At 41.9% G+C, this 22,692-nt stretch overlaps 2 protein-coding genes across 3 annotated transcripts in view; both read left to right on the top strand.

The window, feature by feature from the left end:
• LOC120024413 (syntaxin-binding protein 5-like) overlaps window positions 1-6,840 on the top strand; it is a 179,409-nt gene extending 172,569 nt beyond the window's left edge. For both annotated transcript variants that reach the window (XM_038968651.1, XM_038968652.1), the window contains 5 exons: window positions 5,165-5,537; window positions 5,732-5,897; window positions 6,001-6,112; window positions 6,407-6,627; window positions 6,799-6,840. In XM_038968651.1, coding sequence (XP_038824579.1) covers window positions 5,165-5,537; window positions 5,732-5,897; window positions 6,001-6,112; window positions 6,407-6,627; window positions 6,799-6,840 — 914 coding nt within the window. The remainder of the gene's footprint in view (window positions 1-5,164; window positions 5,538-5,731; window positions 5,898-6,000; window positions 6,113-6,406; window positions 6,628-6,798) is intronic.
• A 9,468-nt stretch (window positions 6,841-16,308) lies between these two features.
• On the top strand, window positions 16,309-16,984 carry LOC120023921 (sterile alpha motif domain-containing protein 5-like). The gene is made up of 2 exons (XM_038968024.1): window positions 16,309-16,806; window positions 16,925-16,984. The coding sequence occupies exons 1-2, from the start codon at window positions 16,309-16,311 to the stop codon at window positions 16,982-16,984; spliced, it is 558 nt and encodes a 185-aa protein (XP_038823952.1).
• Window positions 16,985-22,692: the final 5,708 nt, after the last annotated feature.

Genomic DNA, 22,692 nt, shown 5'->3' with positions numbered 1-22,692 from the left:
TCTTGTGAATCCAGCCAACATGTCCGATTTTTAAAATGTTTTACAGCGAAAACACCACGTATATTTATGTTAGCTCACCACCAAATACAAAAAAGGACAGACATTTTTCACAGCACAGGTAGCATGCACAAAGCCAACCTAACTAACCAAGAACCAACCAAACTAACCAACAAACAACTTCATCAAATGACAGTCTTATAACATGTTATTCAATAAATCTATGTTTTGTTCGAAAAATGTGCATATTTCAGGTATAAATCATAGTTTACATTGCAGCTACAATCAGAAATTGCACCGAAAGCAGACAGAATAATTACAGACACCAACGCCAAATAACTAAATACTCATCATAAAACATTTCTGAAAAATACATAGTGTACAGCAATTGAAAGACAGGCATCTTGTGATTCCAGCCAATATTTCCCAATAACTCATTCTGCAGCACATTTCCTGACCAGGAAGTGGAATGTCAGAAATCGATGCTCTGTTCAACTTCCTGCCTATACATGGGCATGATACGTAAGAGTCTACGTACACTTCATACACCTTCCCCTGGTTGTCAAGAGGCGGTGAGCGAAGAAATTTCGTGTTTATCTTGGTCTGAGGTGGAATTAAAGCTCTTTGTATGACGTGACCGTCCATTTCCTGTTTCTGGAGCGCGCGAAAGGGGACATGGATTTGCCTTCTGTTTAGCTGTCGTTATGGACGACTAACATCTCCGGTTTAGATTTTATTTGATACATGTGACCATATCATCGTAAAGTATGTTTTTTCAATATAGTTTAATCAGATTATTGAAATTTTTTCGGGAGTTTTGCCGTGTTCCGTTCTCTGACTTTGTTGACGTTGGAGAGATCCGTGCCACTTGGCAAGTGCCCATGCTAAATGATGAGGGAAATTTGCCGTTCCAGATCCAAACAACGACTGTTCTGGACAAAGGACACCTTGTCCAACATTCTGACGGAAGATCACCAAAAGTAAGAAACATTTTATGATGCTATTTCTAGTATCTGTCGTGCATGTGAACTGGTCGTCGGCGCCCAAGTGTTTCTGGCTATTGTGGCTACGCTAATATAACGCTACATTTTGTTTTCGCTGTAAAACATTTAATAAATCGGAAATATTGTCTGGAATCACAAGATGCCTGTCTTTCAATTGCTGTACACTATGTATTTTTCAGAAATGTTTTATGATGAGTAATTAGGTATTTGACGTTGGTGTCTGTAAATATTATGGCTGCTTTCGGTGCAATTTCTGATTGTAGCTGAAATGTAAACTATGATTTATACCTGAAATATGCAAATTTTTCGAACAAAACATATGCTATACAATAAATATGTTATCAGACTGTCATCTGATGAAGTTGTTTCTTGGTTAGTGGCTATTTATATCTTTATTTGGTCGAATTTGTGATAGCTACTGATGGAGTAAAAAACTGATGGAGTAAGAAAAGTGGTGTCTTTTGCTAACGTGGTTAGCTAATAGATTTACATATTGTGTCTTCCCTGTAAAACATTTTAAAAATCGGACATGTTGGCTTGATTCACAAGATGTGTACCTTTCATATGCTGTATTGGACTTGTTAATGTGTGAAAGATAAAATATTTAAAAAAAATATCTTTTGAATTTCGCGACCTGCACTTTGAGCTGGCTGTTGTCATAAGTGTACCGACGTCGGGCTTGCACGCCAAACAGGTTAAATTCAATGAGAGCTTGGTTGAAAATATGGCACGCCCAGAAAAAATCCAAACAGGCAGTGGAACTTCTCAGGTTTTTGCCTGCCATATGAGTTCTGTTAATCTCACAGACTTAATTCAAACAGTTTTAGAAACTTTAGAGTGTTTTCTATCCAATACTAATACTACTATGCATATATTAGCAACTGAGACTGAGGAGCTGGCCGTTTACAATGGGCACCTTTCATCCAAGCTACTCAATACTGCCCCTTCAACCATAAGAAGTTAATGCAACCGTTGTGTCAGATTTAAAAAAAACTTTATGTAAAAAGCAAACCATGCAATAATCTGAGTACACCGCTCAGAGACCAACACAACCCAAACAGATATCCACCATGTTGGAGTCAACAGAAGTCAGAAATAACATTATAAATATTCACTTACCTTTGATGATCTTCATCAGAATTCACTCCCAGGAATCCCAGTTCCACAATAAATGTTTGATTTGTTCGATAAAGTTCATCATTTATGTCCAAATACCTCCTTTTTGTTAGCGCGTTTAGCCCAGTATTCCAAATTCATGACGCGCGATCACTAGGAGCAGACGAAAAATCTAAAAATTACGTTACAGTCCGTAGAAACATGTCAAACGAAGTATAGAATCAATCTTTAGGATGTTTTTAACATAAATCTTCAATAATGTTCCAACCGGAGAATTTCTTTGTCAACACAAATGCAATGGAACTCAAGCTAACTCTCACATGAACGCGCATGGTCAGCTCGTGGCTCTCTGGGAGAGACCTTACTCAATCCCCTCTCATTCGCCCCCACTTCACAGTAGAAGCATCAAACAAGGTTCTAAAGACTGTTGACATCTAGTTGGAAGGCTTAGGAAGTGCAAAATGACCCCATAGACACTGTGTATTCGATAGGCCAAGAGTTGAAAAACTACAAACCTCAGATTTCCCACTTCCTGGTTGGATTTTTCTCAGGTTTTCGCCTGCCATATGAGTTATGTTATACTCACAGACATCACTCAAACAGTTTTAGAAGCTTCAGAGTGTTTTCTATCCAACTCTACTAATAATATGCATATATTAGCAACTGGGACTGAGTAGCAGGCAGTTTACTCTGGAGACGCTTTTCATCCAAACGTGAAAATGCTGCCCCCTAGCCCAAACAGGTTAAAGGAAAAAGCTTCTTCCAGTCCGTGGTGAATAATCCCAGTTCTGATGTCCAGAAGTTATTTTCGGTCATAAGAGACGGTAGCAGCAACATTATGTACAAAATAAGTTAGAAAATAAGTTACAAACTAACAAAATAGCACAGTTGGTTAGGAGCAAAAAAACGAACTAAATAACAAAAATGTATTACGGGCATGTAAAACGTCAGCCATCCTCTTCGGCGCCAAAGACATCAAAACTATGAAATAACACATGTGGAATCATGTAGTAACCAAAAATGTGCTAAACAAATAAAAATATATTTGAGATTTGAGATTCTTCAAAGTAGCCACGCTTTGCCTTGATGACAGCTTTGCATACTCTTGGCATTCTCTCAACCAGCTTAATCTGGAATGCTTTTCCAACAGTCTTGAAGGAGTTCCCACATATGCTAAACACTTGTTGGCTGCTTCTCCTTCACTCATCCCAAACAATCTCAATTGGGTTGAGGTCGGGTGATTGTGGAGGCCAGGTCATTTGATGCAGCACTCCATCACACTCCTTCTTGGTCAAATAGCCCTTACACAGCCTGGAGATGTGTTGGGTCATTGTCCTGTTGAAAAACAAATGATAGTCCCACGAAGCACAAACAGATGGGATGATGTATTGCTGCAGAATGCTATGTTAGCCATCCTTGTTAAGTGTGCCTTGAATTCTAAATATATCACTGACAGTGTCACCAGCAAAGCAGCCCCACACCATCACACCTCCTCCTCCATGCTTCAAGGTGGGAATCACACATGCGGAGATCATCCGTTCACCTACTCTGCATCTCACAAAGACACGGCTGTTGGAACCAGAAATCTCAAATTTAGACTCATCAGACCAAAGGACAGATTTCCTCCGGTTGTCGTGGAAATTCATTACTGAGAGAGACTTGGTAATTTCTTCACACAATCTTCTTTATTTAATATTGATTCTTTATTGCAATAATGAAACCGTCAGCCCAACAGTCTTGACTGACACTTAGGCTGAGAGCCTACCCATTACAGACCATGCTGTTCCTTATATACCTCATACCACGATTGCTCAGTCATAGCTGGTTCAACACCCACCACCCATATAGATTGGGGGCACCATAAGCCACTTTGGGCTCATCCTGTCTTTATCTGCACCAGGCATTATCTTAACCCCCGACCCTGGCCTAATTTCCCAGATGCCAGGATGTCTAAGAACCATTGAGGTCTTTGTTCTACTCCTCTCTATCCCATTTACAACCACCATCCTGTCACTGGAATGCCAGCTGTAGGTTTTATCACCAAGTCAATCAATTGCTATCTCTAGTAAAACCATATGCCCAGATTAGCTGAAGGGTGCTAGAGTGAAGACCATAAAACACAGCATTAGCAGGACAGAAATATCTTACTGTTAAGTAAATAATTGTTAAATATCCAACAAATCAGGTAAATATGTAATTTTTCTATCACACGGTCTAATGTCTATTGCTCGTGTTTCTTGGTCCAAGAAAGTCTCTTCTTATTGGTGTCCTTTAGTATTGGTTTCTTTGCAGCAATTCGACCATGAAGGCCAGATTCACGCAGTCTCCTCTGAACAGTTGATGTTGTGATGTGTCTGTAACTTGAACTCTGTGAAGCATTTATTTGGTCTGCAATTCTGAGACTGGTATGAACTTCTCCTCTGCAGCAGAGGTAACTCTGGGTCTTCCTTTCCTGTGGCGGTCCTCATGAGAGCCAGTTTCATCATTGCGCTTGATGGTTTTTGAGACTGCACTTTAAGAAACTTTCAAACTTCTTGAAATGTTCCGCATTGACTGACCTTCATGTCTTAAATATTGATGGACTGCCATTTCTCTTTGCTTATTTGAGCTGTTTTTTACCATGATATGGACTTATAGGGCAATCTTCTGTATACCACCCCTACCTTGTCACAACACAACTGATTGACTCAAACGCATGAAGTAGGAAATAAATTCCACAAATGAACTTTTAGCAAGGCACACCTGTTAATTGAAATGCATTCCAGGTGACAACCCCATGAAGCTGGTTGAGAGAATGCCAAGAGTGTGCAAAGCTGTCATCAAGGCAAAGCATCTGAAATATAAAATATATTTTGATATGTTTAACACTTCTCCTACATGGTTCCATACGTGTTATTTCATAGTTTTGATGTCTTCACTATTATTCTACAATGTATAAAATAGTAAAAATAAAGAAAAAACGTTTAATGAGTAGGTATGTCCAAACTTTCGATAACACGTAGATATAATTTAAACACACTAACATCTCCATTCCCCTATCTGTCCAGGTACCCTGGGGCGTCTAAAGGGCAGTATCCTGAGGATGGCCTTCCTGGACAACACGGGCACCTTCCTTCCCCCTGCCTTCGAGCTGTGGTACGAGCCCAACGCCGTGGGCGCCGACAGTGAGGAGCGAGACAAAGCCCGTAAACGCCGCCCGGTCTCTGTGTCGCCCTCCACCTCCCAGGAGCTACAGGAGAGCCAGTATGCGGTGGTGTGCTCTGAGAAACAGGCTAAGGTCATAGCACTGCCCTCCCAGAACTGCATATTCAAACACAGCATCACAGAGACATCGTTCGTCCTGAGGGCTGACGTGGTCCAGATGAACATAGGGAACTGTGTGGCCTGTTTCTGTGCTAACGGACACATCATGACCCTCAGGTGAGTCAGTGAGCCATACAAACACACACAGGTTAGAGAGACATACATTAAAGCCTATTTTACAATAGCTTATTGAATGCTAAGGTTAGACTGAAGGTTTCTAGATTAAACGTTCCTTTTCTGGACACGGCCAGTAGAATGATGTTGTGTTTGAGTAACAATGTGCTGTACGTGGTCTCCATCTTTGTCTGCAGTCTGCCGGGGCTGAGACCGTTGCTTGATGTAAACTACCTGCCGCTGACAGACATGCGGATAGCCCGGACCTTCTGCTTCACCAACCTTGGCCAGGCCATGTACCTCACCTCCCCCACTGAGATACAGAGGATCACATACAGCCAGGAGACATGCGAGAACCTGCAGGTTAGGACCACACAAATACACCCACACAAGAACTCAGGCATGCACGCTAACACACACACACAATCAATATACATGCATTTATGTGTGTATGTGCGTGTTTCAGGAGATGCTAGGAGAACTGTTCACACCAGTGGAGACCCCGGAGGCTCCCAACCGAGGATTCTTCAAGGGCCTTTTTGGGGGAGGAGCAACTTCCCTGGACAGAGAGGAGCTATGTGAGTGACACATACACAGAATGTACATACATACTGTACACACAGAAACTCTATTCTTCATCGTAATACATCCAAAGTCCCTAACACAGCAGGCACTAAGATGATATACTCAGTGTAAGTTTGATATCCGTTACAAGTCTCTCCCTTTCTGTGCCTATTGTATCTCCCTCTTCCCTGTCTCTTCCTCTCTCTTTGTCTTTCTGACTCTCCCTCTCACACGTCCTACCTTCCCCTCTCTCTCTGTCTCTCTCTCTCTCTTTCCTCTCCACCTCTCTTTCTACCCTTTTCCTCCAGTTGGCGAGACGCAGGCGGGTAAAGCATCCCGTGGCCTTGCCCAGCACATCCCGGGTCCTCAGGGACTGGAAGGCATGAAGGGGGCAGCCTCGGGCGTGGTGGCGGACCTGGCACGTGCCCGGATAGCGCTGGACGAGAGAGGGCAGAAACTGGGCGAGCTGGACGAGAGGACGGCCGCCATGCTGGCCAGCGCAGACTCCTTTGGCAAACACGCCCACGATGTAAGAAAGAGAGACATTACATTGTGAGACAAAACATAAAACTGATCTTAGATCAGCTTCATCCTATACTCCTAGAAGATGCCGCTTGTATAGTGTCATGTATAGCCCCTAGAGGGAGACAAATGGCAGTTTTCTGTAACACGAGTTTTTCATTTTCCCCTCTCTCCATAGATGATGCTGAAGTGCAAAGACAAGAAGTGGTACCAGTTCTGATCTGAAAGAGGGGAGCAGAGCCAAAGGGACACTGCTTCATCCGGACTCTACATGCCCCCCCTCCTCCATCTCTCCATCCATACCTCCTTCCATCTCTCCTTCCTTTGCTGGACACGCGGGATACTCTTCCCTAGCACAATGTTGTATACTGTATTTACCTCAGTCATAAGGTTTCATATGAGGAACGGACTAGAGAGAAGGACAAAGTGAGAAAAAAGGTGTCCTCTTTATTGTTATCTTTTGTTTGTTTTGTTTTCTCCTCTGTGGCCTGCCAGTTGGTTGGAGCTACGGGGTTCCCTCATCCTCATTCGCCAAAATGTTCTGTGCCGTCGTCTCTGCTCCAACCAATCCGGGGCCAGTATACTAAAGACAAAAACAGACACAACTGAGAAAAAAATTAACAATGAAGAAAAAACAACTACAAAAAAATCTCAAAATGGAAAAAGAGGAAAAAAAGAATATATATATATATATATATATATATATATATATACATAATTATATATACATAAATCTACATAAATGATCAACGCTGTATTCACTTCCGACTGTCAAGTGCAAAACAACAAGAGGAGAACTTCACAGGTGGAGCGAAACTGGTGGTGGGCATAAGAAGCTCTACTCAAAGTCACGGGATGTGTTGTCATAGTGACAGCCGGCTCTATGCAGAGAGTTGCAGGATAAAAAAAAGCAAGTCCTTCCAATGTACACTGGATCCTCTCTCCTTGATCCAACTAGACTCTCCTCATCATATGGATTCACTGTTTTCGTATTGTTCCCAACTGTTTTATAGATGTATTAATTTCTTTCCTCTTGTTTATCGTTTATTTTATGCTCAGTCTGTTTTTACTTGAAATCTGTTTTTATTTGTTCTTAGTTGTCGTGAACGTTGTGAATTATGATATATTTTGTTTTGGTCATGTTGCCAGTATGTTTTGTGGCTTTGTCAAACTCCCATTAATTGATCCTTATAAAAAGGGCTGGATTCAAAAAGAGGGCATGGATATAAAATGCATAGATTTATCATTCAGATCAGTACACGTCACCATAAACAATGTGTCATATCAGGTATCACACACATCAGAACTCGAGAAGCAAGATCGGAACTCTAGAAGCAAGACTGTCAGTGTCTCCTCTCCCCTGAAGTGTTTCATTTGACATGTAAATGCTACCTTCACCCCTGACCTCATCATGCCATTTAACATCTACTACAGTTTGACTTTAATAATGACTCTGTGTGAATTATGTCAGTGTTACAGTAGGCCCATACACTGGTAGTGTATCCACACCTATTGGATTGGTTTTCAGGAGTAATACTGTATAGATATGAACTCCTCAAGTGCACGTAAACTTGGAGATTACTACAGTATATACACATGGGAAGAAAACCTATTTGTGTGTGTTCATATATGCAGGAATATATATGTACATTCAGGCAAAGTCATACGTTTTTGAAGACAGAAACTATTTATTTATTTTTTTCCGTAAAATAACTTTGTCAGTGTGAGTGGTCTATTAATTCACATTTTATTTATTGAAGTGTAAGAGACGCTGCTATATGTGTAGTGTGTCGGAACTGTCCTCTGTTTCTGTCCTCATTTCAGTGGTGAAAACACTCATATATATCTACTTTAATGTTCTGCCAGGCCTCTCTACCATTCTTTTGTAAATAGGTAAATATTTTGACAATCTAAGACCAATTGAAAAGTGATTGACATTGCTCAAGCGAGCGACACAAGGACAGTTGCCATATTTTTTCTAACGCCAAAGAATTACTTTAGCTTTCGTTTCATTGTTCTATTAGTCAACTTGGCATTCCAAGTGTTTCGCTAATGGAAATACAATAGGCCCTTGTCTGTCTATACAGGGCCTTGGGAACTGTGCATTCTGACTCGGTCACTGAGTTAGGTTCCATTCTGAAGACGTTCTTTCTTCTCTAAGACCTTTTCGACTCATCCTAATAGGAGATGGCTGGTTAGGGTGGAGTAAGATTACAGCAACTCAACCGTGAGGCCACTAGTGAGGGTAGCAAGTTTTCAGAATCGAACACAACTATTGTATTCACAACATTGTGCCCTTCATAAAAGTTTTACTAACTTCTAAACAACATTTGACCAGCACAGTATCTTTCAAGGTAGACGTTGCCACAAGCAGCACCGCAGATATTGTGATGAGCGAGATGCAAGATTTTGCTCTCACACAATCACACAGTATAGGTAGGTGCATGTGTGTGGGTTCGCTTCACACTGTTACAGTGTGGTAGCCAGGGAGCCAAAATAGCGAAGAAGTTGAGCATCGTGCTTCAACGCTCTTAGTTGTTGCGGAAATTGACCCACTATGCCATTTACTTTTTGCAACCACGTCATATTGCTGAGTCTACCTTTAATGTTTAACTTTGCCGTCTTTTCCTTTCCTATTTTTAGTTGTACATCGTTCTTTAACATTTTTTTGTGTTGTATGATCAACAATGTCTTTCTCGTCTGAAATACTTGATTTCCATGACCAAGCTTTCTGTATCCAATCAATTGGGGGAAATCACCAAGAAGAAAGAAACAAGTCAGTAACCACGGTAACTAGAGGATGTCTACATCAGCAGGATGACGCAACCTCTGTGTAATGTGGCTCCATCATAGACCGGCCTCGCATGTTCAGTGTCTGAGTCAGCACACATCATGCTTCGACTCTCCCTCGCTTGTCTTCTAATGCATTCTCCTTCTACTCCGGTAACAGTTCCAAGTGGCTCATGTTGGTGATACTAACTAACAGGTTTGGCCTCCTTCTCTGTGTTCTAGTATGCATTGTTGTGTGGATGTCGGTAGGTAGCCCTGCTTCAATCTTCCAAGGTGAAAAGAATACTTCAGGAAAAAAAAAAAAACTAGTCTATGATTGAGGTCCTTCCCTTCTAGCTCTCTTTTATTTTTCTATTCGATTTTTTTATGTGTTTTTTCTTGTCTTTGAGTGAGTTGTTTCTTGTCTATACTCAGTATGCGGTATTCTTCTTACCTGGTATGATTCATACTAATTTACAAGAGGGAGTCTGTCCGCCATAATGCCATTTCCGTCCTGGATTTAACAGTTATCAGTAGGTTGCAGAATTTATCATTGTAGCCAATTTTCTTGTACAGTTTTATGCAAATTTCACATGGATGTTTATGACTTTCTCTGCTGCCACAAACAATTTAGAAATGATGTAGATAGAAATTACTGTGCAACGGAAAATAAAAGTGGAAAAAATGTATACCTCTGGTGGTGGTTTATTCCCCATGTCCATCATGAACCCTAAGGTGAATGCACTGCTTCTTTCATACAGTTGTTGCTCAAATAAGTCTATTAACACAGAGGAATTTGTTAGAGTAGCCATTGTCTTACAGCATTGATATACCATCTGGGGTATCTTAAAGAACAAGGGTGTTGGAGCACCCCCTGAAAAATCTGAATAACTAAACAAGTATTAACCTTCCAAATATCTATAACGGTTACTCCCAGTGTGAGTTTTTTTATGCATGTGATGTCAGAATGCTCTCACTATTCCAATGTGATTGCTAAGCAACAGGACAGTTAAAACTTATTATGGCTTGGGGGCGCTATTTTCACGTTCGGATGAAAAGTGTGCCCAAAGTAAACTGCCTGCTACTCAGGCCCAGAAGCTTGGATATGCATGTAATTGGTAGATTTGAAAACTCTCTAAAGTTTCTAGAACTGTTGGAATAAAGTCTGTGAGTATAACAGAACTTATTTGGCAGGCGAAACCCCGAGCACAATCCATCCAGTGAAATTTTTTTGAGGCCAATCTGTTTTCCATTGATTTTCTAATGTAAGGCCGTTTTAATAGCAATATCCTTGCACTTCCTATAGCTTCCACTAGATGTCAACAGTCTTTAGAAATTGGTTGATGTTTTTCTTTAGAGAAATTAAGAAGTAGCCCTGTTATTTTCCTGTGTCACTCCAGGTGCACTCTAATGATTTGGTGCGCACGACCTGGAACATGCTTTCTTTGTTTTCGTCCGGTATTGAAAGCTGTTTATCCCGTCTTAAATTTAATCAATTATTTACATAAAAAATACCTAAAGTTGTTCTTCGGAAAGTTGTTTGAAATGTTTGGACAAAGATTACAGGTAACTTATGAGAGATTCTTTAGTCATGCAGCATGAGTTGGAACCGGTGTTTTTCTGGATCAAACGTGCCAAATAAATTGACATTTTGGATATATAACAATGGAATTAATCGAACAAAAGGACCATTTGTGATGTTTATGGGACATATTGGAGTGCCAACAGAAGAAGCTCGTCAAAGGTAAGGCATGAATTATATCTTTATTTCTGAGTTTTGTGTCGCGGCTGGCGGATTGAATTATGATTGTCTGTCTTTGTTTGATGGGGTGCTGTCCTCAGATAATAGCACGGTTTGCTTTCGCCGTGAAGCATTTTTTGAAATCTGACACTGCAGCTGGATTCACAACAAGTGTAGCTTTAATTTGGTGTATTGCATGTGTGATTTCATGAAAGTTTAATTTTTATAGTAATTTAATTTGAATTTGGCGCTCTGCCATTTCACCAGATGTTGTCAAATCGATCCCGCTAAAGGATTTGATTCTTAACCTACGTTGCCCTTAAACCAAGACACGCTGCCTGCTAATTATCTATAGGCTATGTTTCAATTAGTCAATTTCAAATTATTTTCTATCAAGTTTTATTTTCTAATAACAATTTGAATTGAAGTGTCATTAATTTGCATAGACGTAGCCCATCTCACTGCTGCGGATAGTTTATGTTTGGGGCTTTACTGAGCTGCACAAACTTTTATCTTCGAGGAGAGCCCAAGCACTTCCCCAGTGTTTCCACAGATCAGGTAAGCAGACATTTGCGCAGTCTATCACACACTTTTTCCCCCTGGCACATTTTCTGGATGGCTCGCATTGCCTTCATTGTTGTTTTCCTTACAAATAATACCTTTGGACGTGTGCGTTCCTATCCAAGTAAGTGCCTTATTTTCTGTATATCGTGTTGGCGTTTCTACTGTAGCATACAGTATATACATTGCATACGGAAAGTATTCAGACCCCTTCCCTTTTTCCACATTTTGTTACGTTACAGCCTTATTCTAAAATGGATTAAATATTTTTTCCCTCTTCAATCTACACACAATACCCCATAATGACGAAGTGAAAATAGGTTTTTACATTTTTTAGAAAATGTATTAAAAATAAAACCTGAAATATCTTATTTACACAAGTATTCCGACTCTTTGCTATGATACTCAAAATTGAGCTCAGGTGCATCCTGTTTCCATTGATCATTGATCATCCTTGAGATGTTTCTACAACTTGATTGGAGTCTACCGCTGGTAAATTCAATTGATTGGACATGATTTGAGAGTGCATGTCAGAGCAAAAATCAAGCCATGAGGTCGACCGGAAGGGTACCAAAACATTTCTGCAGCATTGAAGCTCCCCAAGAACACAGTGGCCTCCATCATTCTTAAATGGAAAATGTTTGGAACCACCAAGACTCCTGCTAGAGCTGGCTGCCCAGCCAAACTGAGCAAGTGGGGGAGAAGGGCTTTGGTCAGGAAGGTGACCAAAAACCCCAAGTCACTCTGACAGAGCTCCAGAGTTCCTCTATGGAGATGGGAGAACCTTCCAGAAGGACAACCATCTCTACAGCACTCCACTAAGCAGTCCTTTATGGTAGAAATTGCCAAGAGACACCTAAAGGACTCTCAGATGATGCAATCTCAGTCACACTATACACTGCCCTTTCCCACCTGGACAAAAGAAACACCTATGTGAGAATGCTGTTCATACACAACAAAACCTTTTCCTCCTCAGGAGACTGACTCCAGTCACCCAAGTCATAGACTGTTTTCTCTCCTACCACACGGCAAGCGGTACCGGAGCGCCAAGTCTAGGACCAAAAGGCTCCTTAATAGCTTCTACCCCCAAGCCATAAGTCTGCTGAACAATTCATCAAATGGCCACCGGACTATTACATTGATTTGATTACATTTTGAAACAGGCCATCATCACTGTCAATCGTGAATGATAATTATTCACGTTTTACATCTGAATGCCAATAATTTGATTGATCTCAATCAGTTTTATGGGAATAGCCTATGCATTTTGATGGTCTTGAATTACTGTTTTGTGGGCGAATTAGAGCAGATAATGCCTTTCTTATATTTTGTTTCAATCATAGCATATCCTGCATAGTGGCTCTGAGTTTTGGTGTATGATCAGTTGTAACTTTAGCATGTAAATCATGGTGGGACAAACTCCCCAAAAAACGTAGGGATACATGCTAGCAATGCCACTACACAACACAACACTAACCAATACATTAACTGCACTATAACGGTGACAAATGCTGCCCACAAACTGTTAGGGCCCACATAAAGCTGTCCCAACAGCAGAGCTTTCTTTTCAGCACCATGGATTGAATCCTTACCACTGCTACACCTGGTTATCAGCGGAGACTTGTCTGGCAGGGAAACAGTTCATTCAGCCTCATTTACTGCCTTTTAAAAAGACAAAATCTCTCTAAAACAGGCTATAGGCTACATGTGCACCACCAAGTCATAATAGTAGGCTAAGTGATGAGAGGGAAAGGGAACAAATTATTAGGGTGAGGCACATGGGCTACTAACAGCTTACTACACAACATACACTTAGTATTACTTTCTAAGCTACAGTATACATATCTCCCTGGCATATTACATCATTTATACAGCAGCATACAACACATTTTTGGACATTGTGCTCACTTGAACAGGAAGGTGGCGCGGCGGTCCTTATGGGCAAACGTTGTCATCAAAGTCTGGCATTCTCTGGATTGATGCTGCTTTCAAGACAACTGGGAACTTGGACAAAAACATGATGTCAGTGATCTTCCAGAACGAGGCCTGAGTTCCCAACTTGGAATTCCAAGTTGGATGACCGTTCAAAACGTATTATCCCAGGCTGAGCTCTTTTTATAATTGTTTTTTTGTTGTTGTCTTGAACTCACTGAAGTCTGAGATTTCCCAGTTCCGAATTTCCAGTTGTTTTGAACATGGCAGAAGTCATGCTGGATTGACAGCATGGCCAATGTATTCAACCTTTTCTGGCCCATGGTGTTGAATGTTAATCCTTTTAAAACTTCTTAGGGTTAGGCCCATTTTTTCTCAATTTCTGCCTGAATGACGTGCCCAAAGTAAACTGCATGTAGCAAAGGCCCTGAGGCCAGGATATGCATATAATTGGTACCATTGGAAAGAAAACACTTTGAAGTTTGTAGAAGTGTTAAAATATTGTAGGAGAATATAACAGAATAGATACTGTATGGTAGGAGAAAATCGAAAGAAAAACCAACCAGAATTTTTTTGAGAGAGAGACCATCTTAGAAATGCAAGAGAAAGGTCATATTGTAAAATAGCTCCCTGGATGGTGTCAGCAGTCTATGTTCCACAGGGTGTCAGCAGTTTATGTTCAAGGTTTCAGGCTTGTAACTTCAAAAACGAATAAGAAATAACAGTTTTTGTATGAGGACACAGTCTGCAAAATCCGTGTCACCGCGCGTAATGATGAAGTTGCGCACATGCTAAAATCGGTTTCCTATTGAACATATCTCTTTCCGAAATAAATATTATGGTTTGGTTACATTTTAGGGTATCTGAGGAGTAAATAGAAACATATTTTGTCTTGTTGAAACAAAGTTTATGGGTAGATTTTCAGATTCCTTTCTCTGCAATATGAACGAGTGGATTAATCAAATCGATGGCGCCAACTAAACAGACTTTTTGGGATATAAAAAGGATTTATCGAACAAAACAACACTACATGTTATAGCGGGGACCCTTTGGATGACAAATCAGAGGAAGATTTTCAAAAAGGAAGTTAATATTTAATCTTTATATGTGAATGTATGAAACCTGTGCTGGTGGAAAAATATTGTGGGGCGCCGTCCTCAAACAATCGCATGGCATGTTTCCGTTGTAATAGCTACTGTAAATCGGACAGTGCAGTTCAATTAACAAGAATTTAAGCTTTCAGCCAATATAAGACACTTATATGTACCTAAATGTTTAAAATCCATAATAACTATTAGAATTTATTTGATTTACGCATGCGGGACACCAATCCTTATTTAAGCTTGGAAAAGAGATCCTTAAACCCAGACTTGAACCACACACCCACTCCACTGAATAGCAGGCTAGTGATTGCTTTGTTATGCTTGCAGTTAGCCACTGGTTCCTTCCAAATCACTCATTGTGAATTTGCGATATCCAACTTGGTGTGTAATGTGTATTTCATGGCCAATGAGCACCGATACGTTTAATCTATAATTACGCATTATTACCGCCAATTTGGCCCAATTCACATTTCTAATTCCCCACCCTGTCATAGCCTACCCTAACGGGCCTCAACCAATAGTCAATATAGGCTAAAGATCCCAAGCAGGGCCACAGCAACTTCCAGAGAGAGTCAGGCTCTTGGGCTTTATGGTGGCCACTCTGGTTTGAGTGTCCTTGGCAGAACAGTGTCGCTGTAACCAGGTGGTCACATATCGTTCTGGATTCCACTGCACCAGAGCAGGTCGGTGAAGTTCTATGAACGTCAAGGCAGACAGGTGATATTTTTTTCCAACATTATGAAGTTGTCAAGCCTCCAATGGGCCTCTGCAGTGCACACATGCAGCCTACAGTTCGTCATCATTCGCCAGAGAGAAGACAGGGAAGAAACCACCATTTACCTACTTTTAGGCTGCTGTAGCCTACGTATTTATTTGGTTTCTCAATCTATTGTTTTTAATGGAATTTTAGTAGTAATTAAATATAATTTATTTAGAATTGATCAGAATATTCTCAAATTTAAACAATTTAGGAAGCGCTGCTCCCTCACGCTTCCCCAGCACTTCAAGCCTGATTACTTGTGAAGCTAAGGCAGCTGGACTGTGCTATTCCATCATTAAAAATATGAATATATTTTTGTGGGAGGATTATTTGTCGCACCCCCCACTACTACTTCCCGCGGCTATGTCTAAAAGTGAGTGCCTCAGACAGTATCATGAAGTTTGAGCCTAAAAATCAGGACAGTCTCATCAAGGTCAAGTCCCAGAGCCCATACATGTCCTTCATTGGTCCACTCAGAGGCACAGTTATCGACAAATCAATCATTTCCCAGTAGATGGCAGCAAACACTCACGAATCAGTTCAATTCATTTGAATGCAGGCAGGACACTAAGTGCATTGAGATGTAGCTGGGGACTATCCATTGTAGTGGGGATACTGCGGAGTGGGGACTTTCGAGTAGCTGGCAAACACTTGCTCTATGCATAGCGCGCATGTTGGTAGATGGGACACATGGAGAAAAGGAGAGGATGAGCGTGCTACACGCAGTCAGGATTTTCATTAGAATAAAGCAGAATGACTAGTGTTTTTCTGATTTACTGAACCTTTTTCCTTCGTATTTGTTCTTCTTGCTTGCTCCCCAAAATGACCACCCGTGGACCTAGCATCGTGTTTGAGTGGCTGAAGACCCTCCAGCTCTCTCAGTATGTGGAGTCCTTCGTGGATAACGGCTATGATGATCTGAAAGTTTGCAAACAAATTGGGGACCCCGACCTGGATGCTATCGGTGTCTACATACCGCACCACCGGCGAAGGATCAACAACGCGGTGCAAAGGCTGAAAGACGAGGATGAGGAAGCCGCCGGGCTTTACTTCACACTTGAGCCAATGCCCACCACACCCCCCAACAGCCACCTGTTGGAACATTACGAGTCCAAACTCTGGGGGTCAAAGTCTTGGACCGAACCGGACAGTGACCGGGTCGGGAGGAACGGGGGCACATATCTGTGCGTGCAAAGGAACCTGATGCTTGGCAACCGAAGGGAGTTGGTGATTTACCCCAAACTGAAGCTGAAGATCATGATTAGGGATAAAGTCATCGGAGATGGCATCAACCTCGCCAGGCCGCCATACTCAAACAAGGTATATAAGTCACACAAATGTTTTTGGTGTGCTTTGTCCAGTGTTGACCTCATATTGTCTTACAGAAACCCTGTATTGATCTCACATAAGTGCCTGCTGCCTCCCAGTGTGTTCTCAGGTGATGGAGTGGTCAGTGGCCAGTCTTTTGAAGGTCACTTTGGTGCGGTTACCATCATGAGAAAGATATTAGTGCCTTGCTTCCAATACTCTTCACATCCTTATAATCTAAAAATGAGTTTGTATCAGCTATCTGCCATGAGGGCAGGGGCCTCAGGGAAAAGTGGCAATAATAATCAAAACTTTTGAATACCCCCAAAACACAAACTTTGGATCAGCACCTCACCTCACACTTGTCAGGCCCAGCGCTAATGTAATGAGTGACTGACTGGTCACATATCAGATTTCTTTAATGATAACCATGAGAGAATAGAACTGTCCCAGGGTCAGCGAGTTCACTTCACCCTGCAGCCTGGCCTCAGAGCCATACAAAGCATACTATACATATGTTGATACACCTCCAAGACCTATTATACACTACATGACCAAAAGTATGTGGACACCTGCGGGTCGAACATCTCATTCCAAAATCATGGGCATTAATATGGAGTTGGTCTCCCTTTTTCTTCTATAACAGCCTCCACTGTTCTGGGAAGGCTTTCTACTAGATGTTGGAACATTGCTGGGGGGGACTTGCTTCCATTCAGCCACAAGAGCATTAGAGAGGTCGGGCGAGTAGGCCTGGCTCGCAGTCGGCGTTCCAATTCATCCAAAGGTGTTCGATGGGGTTGAGATCAGGGCTTTGTGCAGGCCAGTCAAGTTCTTCCACATCGATCTCGACAAACCATTTCTGCATGGACTTCGCTTTGTGCACAGGGGCATTGTCATGCTGAAACAGGAAAGGACCTTTCCCAAACTGTTTCCACAAAGTTGGAAGCACAGAATTGTCTAGAATGTCATTGTATGCTGTAGTGTTAAGATTTCCCTTCACTGGAACTTAGGGGCCTAGCACAAACCATGGAAAACAGCGCCCAACCATTATTCCTCCTCCACCAAACGTTACAGTTGGCACTATGCATTCGTGAAGGTAGCTTTCTCCTGGCATCCGCCAAACCCAGATTCGTCCATCAGACTGCCAGATGGTGGAGCGTCACTTCAGAGAACGCATTTCCACTGCTCCAGTGTCTTATGGCGGCGAGTTTTACACCACTCCAGCTGATGCTTGGCATTGCTGGGCATTGCTTGCGAGCTGACAAGGTAAAAAGCTGTCGTTCTGACCCTGAACAAGGCAGTTAACCCACTGTTCCTAGGACGTCATTGAAAATAAGAATTTGTTCTTAACTGACTTGCCTAGTAAAATAGAAATGAAATAGGTTTCCATGGCTGAGCAGCCGCACACAAGCCTAAAATCACTTGCGCATCTTAGGCTTGTGTGCGGCTGCTCAGCCATGGAAACCTAATTAATTTATATACACTGCTCAAAAAAATAAAGGGAACACTAAAATAACACATCCTAGATCTGAATGAATGAAATATTCTTATTAAATACTTTTTTCTTTACATAGTTGAATGTGCTGACAACAAAATCACACAAAAATTATCAATGGAAATCAAATGTATCAACCCATGGAGGTCTGGATTTGGAGTCACACTCAAAATTAAAGTGGAAAACCACACTACATGCTGATCCAACTTTGATGTAATGTCCTTAAAACAAGTCAAAATGAGGCTCAGTAGTGTGTGTGGCCTCCACGTGCCTGTATGACCTCCCTACAACGCCTGGGCATGCTCCTGATGAGGTGGCGGATGGTCTCCTGAGGGATCTCCTCCCAGACCTGGACTAAAGCATCCGCCAACTCCTGGACAGTCTGTGGTGCAACGTGGCGTTGGTGGATGGAGCGAGACATGATGTCCCAGATGTGCTCAATTGGATTCAGGTCTGGGGAACGGGCGGGCCAGTCCATAGCATCAATGCCTTCCTCTTGCAGGAACTGCTGACACACTCCAGCCACATGAGGTCTAGCATTATCTTGCATTAGGAGGAACCCAGGGCCAACCGCACCAGCATATGGTCTCACAAGGGGTCTGAGGATCTCATCTCGGTACCTAATGGCAGTCAGGCTACCTCTGACGAGCACATGGAGGGCTGTGTGGCCCCCCAAAGAAATGCCACCCCACACCTTGACTGACCCACCGCCAAACCGGTCATGCTGGAGGATGTTGCAGGCAGCAGAACATTCTCCACGGCGTCTCCAGACTCTGTCACGTCTGTCACGTCCTCAGTGTGAACCTGCTTTCATCTGTGAAGAGCACAGGGCGCCAGTGGCGAATTTGCCAATCTTGGTGTTCTCTGGCAAATGCCAAATGTCCTGCACGGTGTTGGGCTGTAAGCACAACCCCCACCTGTGGACGTCGGACCCTCATACCACCCTCATGGAGTCTGTTTCTGACCGTTTGAGCAGACACATGCACATTTGTGGCCTGCTGGAGGTCATTTTGCAGGGCTCTGGCAGTGCTCCTCCTTGCACAAAGGCGGAGGTAGCGGTCCTGCTGCTGGGTTGTTGCCCTCCTACGGCCTCCTCCACGTCTCCTGATGTACTGGCCTGTCTCCTGGTAGCGCCTCCATGCTCTGGACACTACGATGACAGACACAGCAAACCTTCTTGCCACAGCTCGCATTGATGTGCCATCCTGGATGAGCTGCACTACCTGAGCCACTTGTGTGGGTTGTAGACTCCGTCTCATGCTACCACTAGAGTGAAAGCACCGCCAGCATTCAAAAGTGACCAAAACATCAGCCAGGAAGCATAGGAACTGAGAAGTGGTCTGTGGTCACCACCTGCAGAACCACTCCTTTATTGGGGGTGTCTTGCTAATTGCCTATAATTTCCACCTGTTGTCTATTCCATTTGCACAACAGCATGTGAAATTTATTGTCAATCAGTGTTGCTTCCTAAGTGGACAGTTTGATTCACAGAAGTGTGATTGACTTGGAGTTACATTGTGTTGTTTAAGTGTTCCCTTTATTTTTTTGAGCAGTGTATATATATATATATATATTCTAATGGTCTAGTTCCTTTAGACAGAAAGAAACTTAGCGTCGTTGGTCGGGGAGGATTGGTAGGAAGGAGTATACTGTATCTAGCAAGCCAAAAGTTGCGTGTTCGAGCCATGTCGGGGACAACTATAGCATTTTAACTAACCCCTCCCCAAACCTTAACCTGAATCTCCTAACGTTTTACGTTTATTCTCCTAACCTTTGTCCTTTTATTTCTCCCAACCTTTTACTTAATTGATTCTAACCTTTTGTCGTTAGTTCTGCTAACCACCAACATACACTGTAAAGCCCAATGTGCTGTCATTACTCAAAACCTTTGAGGAAACCCATTGCACTTAATATATCTCAGTACAGTTACTTAAAGTGATTTTGTAGTCATAGCTCATACCGTCACTGTGACCAGATCCAGATTTGAGTTGTATCAGCATGAACAATTTGAGTAAAGCCCCCACTAAGCCACGCCTATGATATACTTTCCCAGTGTGCCCCTTCCTTTTAGAGTGAATTGTAGAGTTACCACCCATGCCTGTATTTGTTAGTGACAGAGACATGGTTGTCGAATTCATTCATTTTCATTCCTAGGCAAATGTCGTTATAACTGAACTCTTTGACTATTTATCTCATAAGGCCTTATTTTGAGGCCTTTCCCTAACACTGTGGAATGAAACTCATGGTTTACAGGCCCCCCAAAATGTATATATATCCTGCCTGGAGGATTTACGTCAATGAAGGATTTACATCAATCTTCCAACTGGGATTTCTGGCAAACCTGGGAAATTTATCAGAATTTTGCAACCCTACCGGCAAGTCACATTATGCTTGCAAAGTGATGTGTAATTCCTATTGGAATCCAGACAGAGTTAGGATATCCAACAGTTAAGGTTTTAGTCACCCGCAACCTGCATTCATAATAACTGGCAGAGTTAGGATCAGGATCAGAGTTAGTATTACCTAAGCCATTTAAATTAGAACAACCATTTCAGTAATGGTTACAAAAAATCTAACTAAATGATTGGATTAGTTGAGACAAATATATGTGATTTATCTTTGTGGCATAAGATTAGTCAATCAATCACATGCAAAAACACAGATATTAAAAAAAAAAATTAAAAAGCGACCTGCAGTAGAGCAAAAATGTCACTCGTTATCATAACTTTAAAAAATACTTCTGATTTAGATTTGAGTCAGTGCCACAAACATTTTAAAATTAACAATTCATTTTTATTGACTTTGAGTTCCACTAGAAGTATTTTAGTAAAACATGCCTTGGGGTTTACAGTGTCAATTCTCCGTGTAATTCTCCTTTGTTGTTACAACAAAAAACAAGGCTTGCGAAAGTGTTCACTCCCCTTTGCATTTTTCCTATTTTGTTGCCTTACAACCTGGAATTAAAATAGATTTTTTGTGTGTTTGTATCATTTGATTTAGACAACATGCCTACCACTTTGAAGATGCAAAATATTTTTTCTTGTGAAACAAACAAGAAATAAGCCAAAAAAACTGAAAACTTGAGTGTGCATAACTATTCACCCCCCAAAGGCAATACTTGTATAGCCACGTTTTGCAGAAAATACAGCTGAAAGTCTCTTGGGGTATGTCTCTATACGCTTGGTACATCTAGCCACTGGGATTTTTGCCCATTCTTCAAGGCAAAACTGCTCCAGCTCCTTCAAGTTAGATGGGTTCCGCTGGTGTACAGCAATCGTTAAGTCGTAACACAGATTCTCAATTGGAATGAGGTCTGGACTTTGACTAAGCCATTCCAAGATATTTAAATGTTTCCCCTTAAACCACTCAAGTGTTGCTTTAGCAGTATGATTAGGGTCATTGTCCTGTTGGAAGGTGAACCTCAGTCCCAGTCTCAAATCTCTGGAAGACTGAAACAGGTTTTCCTCAAGAATTTCCCTGTATTTAGCGCCTTCCATTATTCCTTCAATTCTGACCAGTTTCCCAGTCCCTGCTGATGAAAAACATCCCCACAGCATGATGCTGCCACCTCCATGTTTCACTGTGGGGATGGTTATCTCGGGGTGATGAGAGGTGTTGGGTTTGCGCCAGACATAGCGTTTTCCTTGATGGTCAAAATGCTCCATTTTAGTCTCATCTGACCAGAGTACCTTCTTCCATATGTTTGGGGAGTCTCCCACATGCCTTTTAGTGAACACCAAATGGGTTTGCTTACTTTTTTCTTTTAGCAATGGCTTTTTAATGGTCCCTCTTCCGTAAATCCCAGCTCAGTGGAGTGTACATCTTAAAGTGGTTCTATGGACAGATACTCCAATCTCCGCTGTGGAGCTTTGCAGCTCCTTCAGGGTTGTCTTTAGTCTCTTTGTTGCCTCTCTGATTAATGCCCTCCTTGCCTGGTCGATGAGTTTTGGTGGGCAGCCCTGTCTTGGCAGGTTTGTTGTGATGCCATATTCTTTCCTGTTTTAATAATGGATTTAATGGTGCTCCGTGGGATGTTCAAAGTTTCGGATATTTTTTATAACCCAACGCTGATCTGTACTTCTCCACAACTTTGTCCCTGACCTGATTGGAGAGCTCCTTGGTCTTCGTGGTGCTGCTTGCTTGGTAGTGCCCCTTGGTGTTGCAGACTCTGGGCCTTTCAGAACATTTACATTTACATTTACATTTAAGTCATTTAGCAGACGCTCTTATCCAGAGCGACTTACAAATTGAACAGGTGCATATATACTGAGATCATGTGACAGATCATGTGACACTTAGATTGCACACAGGTGGACTTTTTTAAAACAAATTTTGTGACTTTTGAAGGTAATTGGTTGCACCAGATCTTATTTAAGGGCTTCATAGCAATGGGGGTGAATACA

The sequence above is a fragment of the Salvelinus namaycush genome, chromosome 29 (genome assembly GCF_016432855.1).
Source record: "Salvelinus namaycush isolate Seneca chromosome 29, SaNama_1.0, whole genome shotgun sequence".
Lineage (NCBI taxonomy): Eukaryota > Metazoa > Chordata > Actinopteri > Salmoniformes > Salmonidae > Salvelinus > Salvelinus namaycush.
Note: the sequence above shows the minus strand (reverse complement) of the source record. Positions and strands in the feature narration are given on the sequence as shown.

Bases quoted from the DNA above. Each gene is read 5' to 3' on its own strand.
- LOC120023921 (XM_038968024.1), top strand. From the start codon at position 16,309: ATGACCACCCGTGGACCTAGCATCGTGTTTGAGTGGCTGAAGACCCTC. The intron at 16,807-16,924 runs GTATATAAGTCA...GTGTGTTCTCAG, and splicing joins GGCCGCCATACTCAAACAAG to GTGATGGAGTGGTCAGTGGC.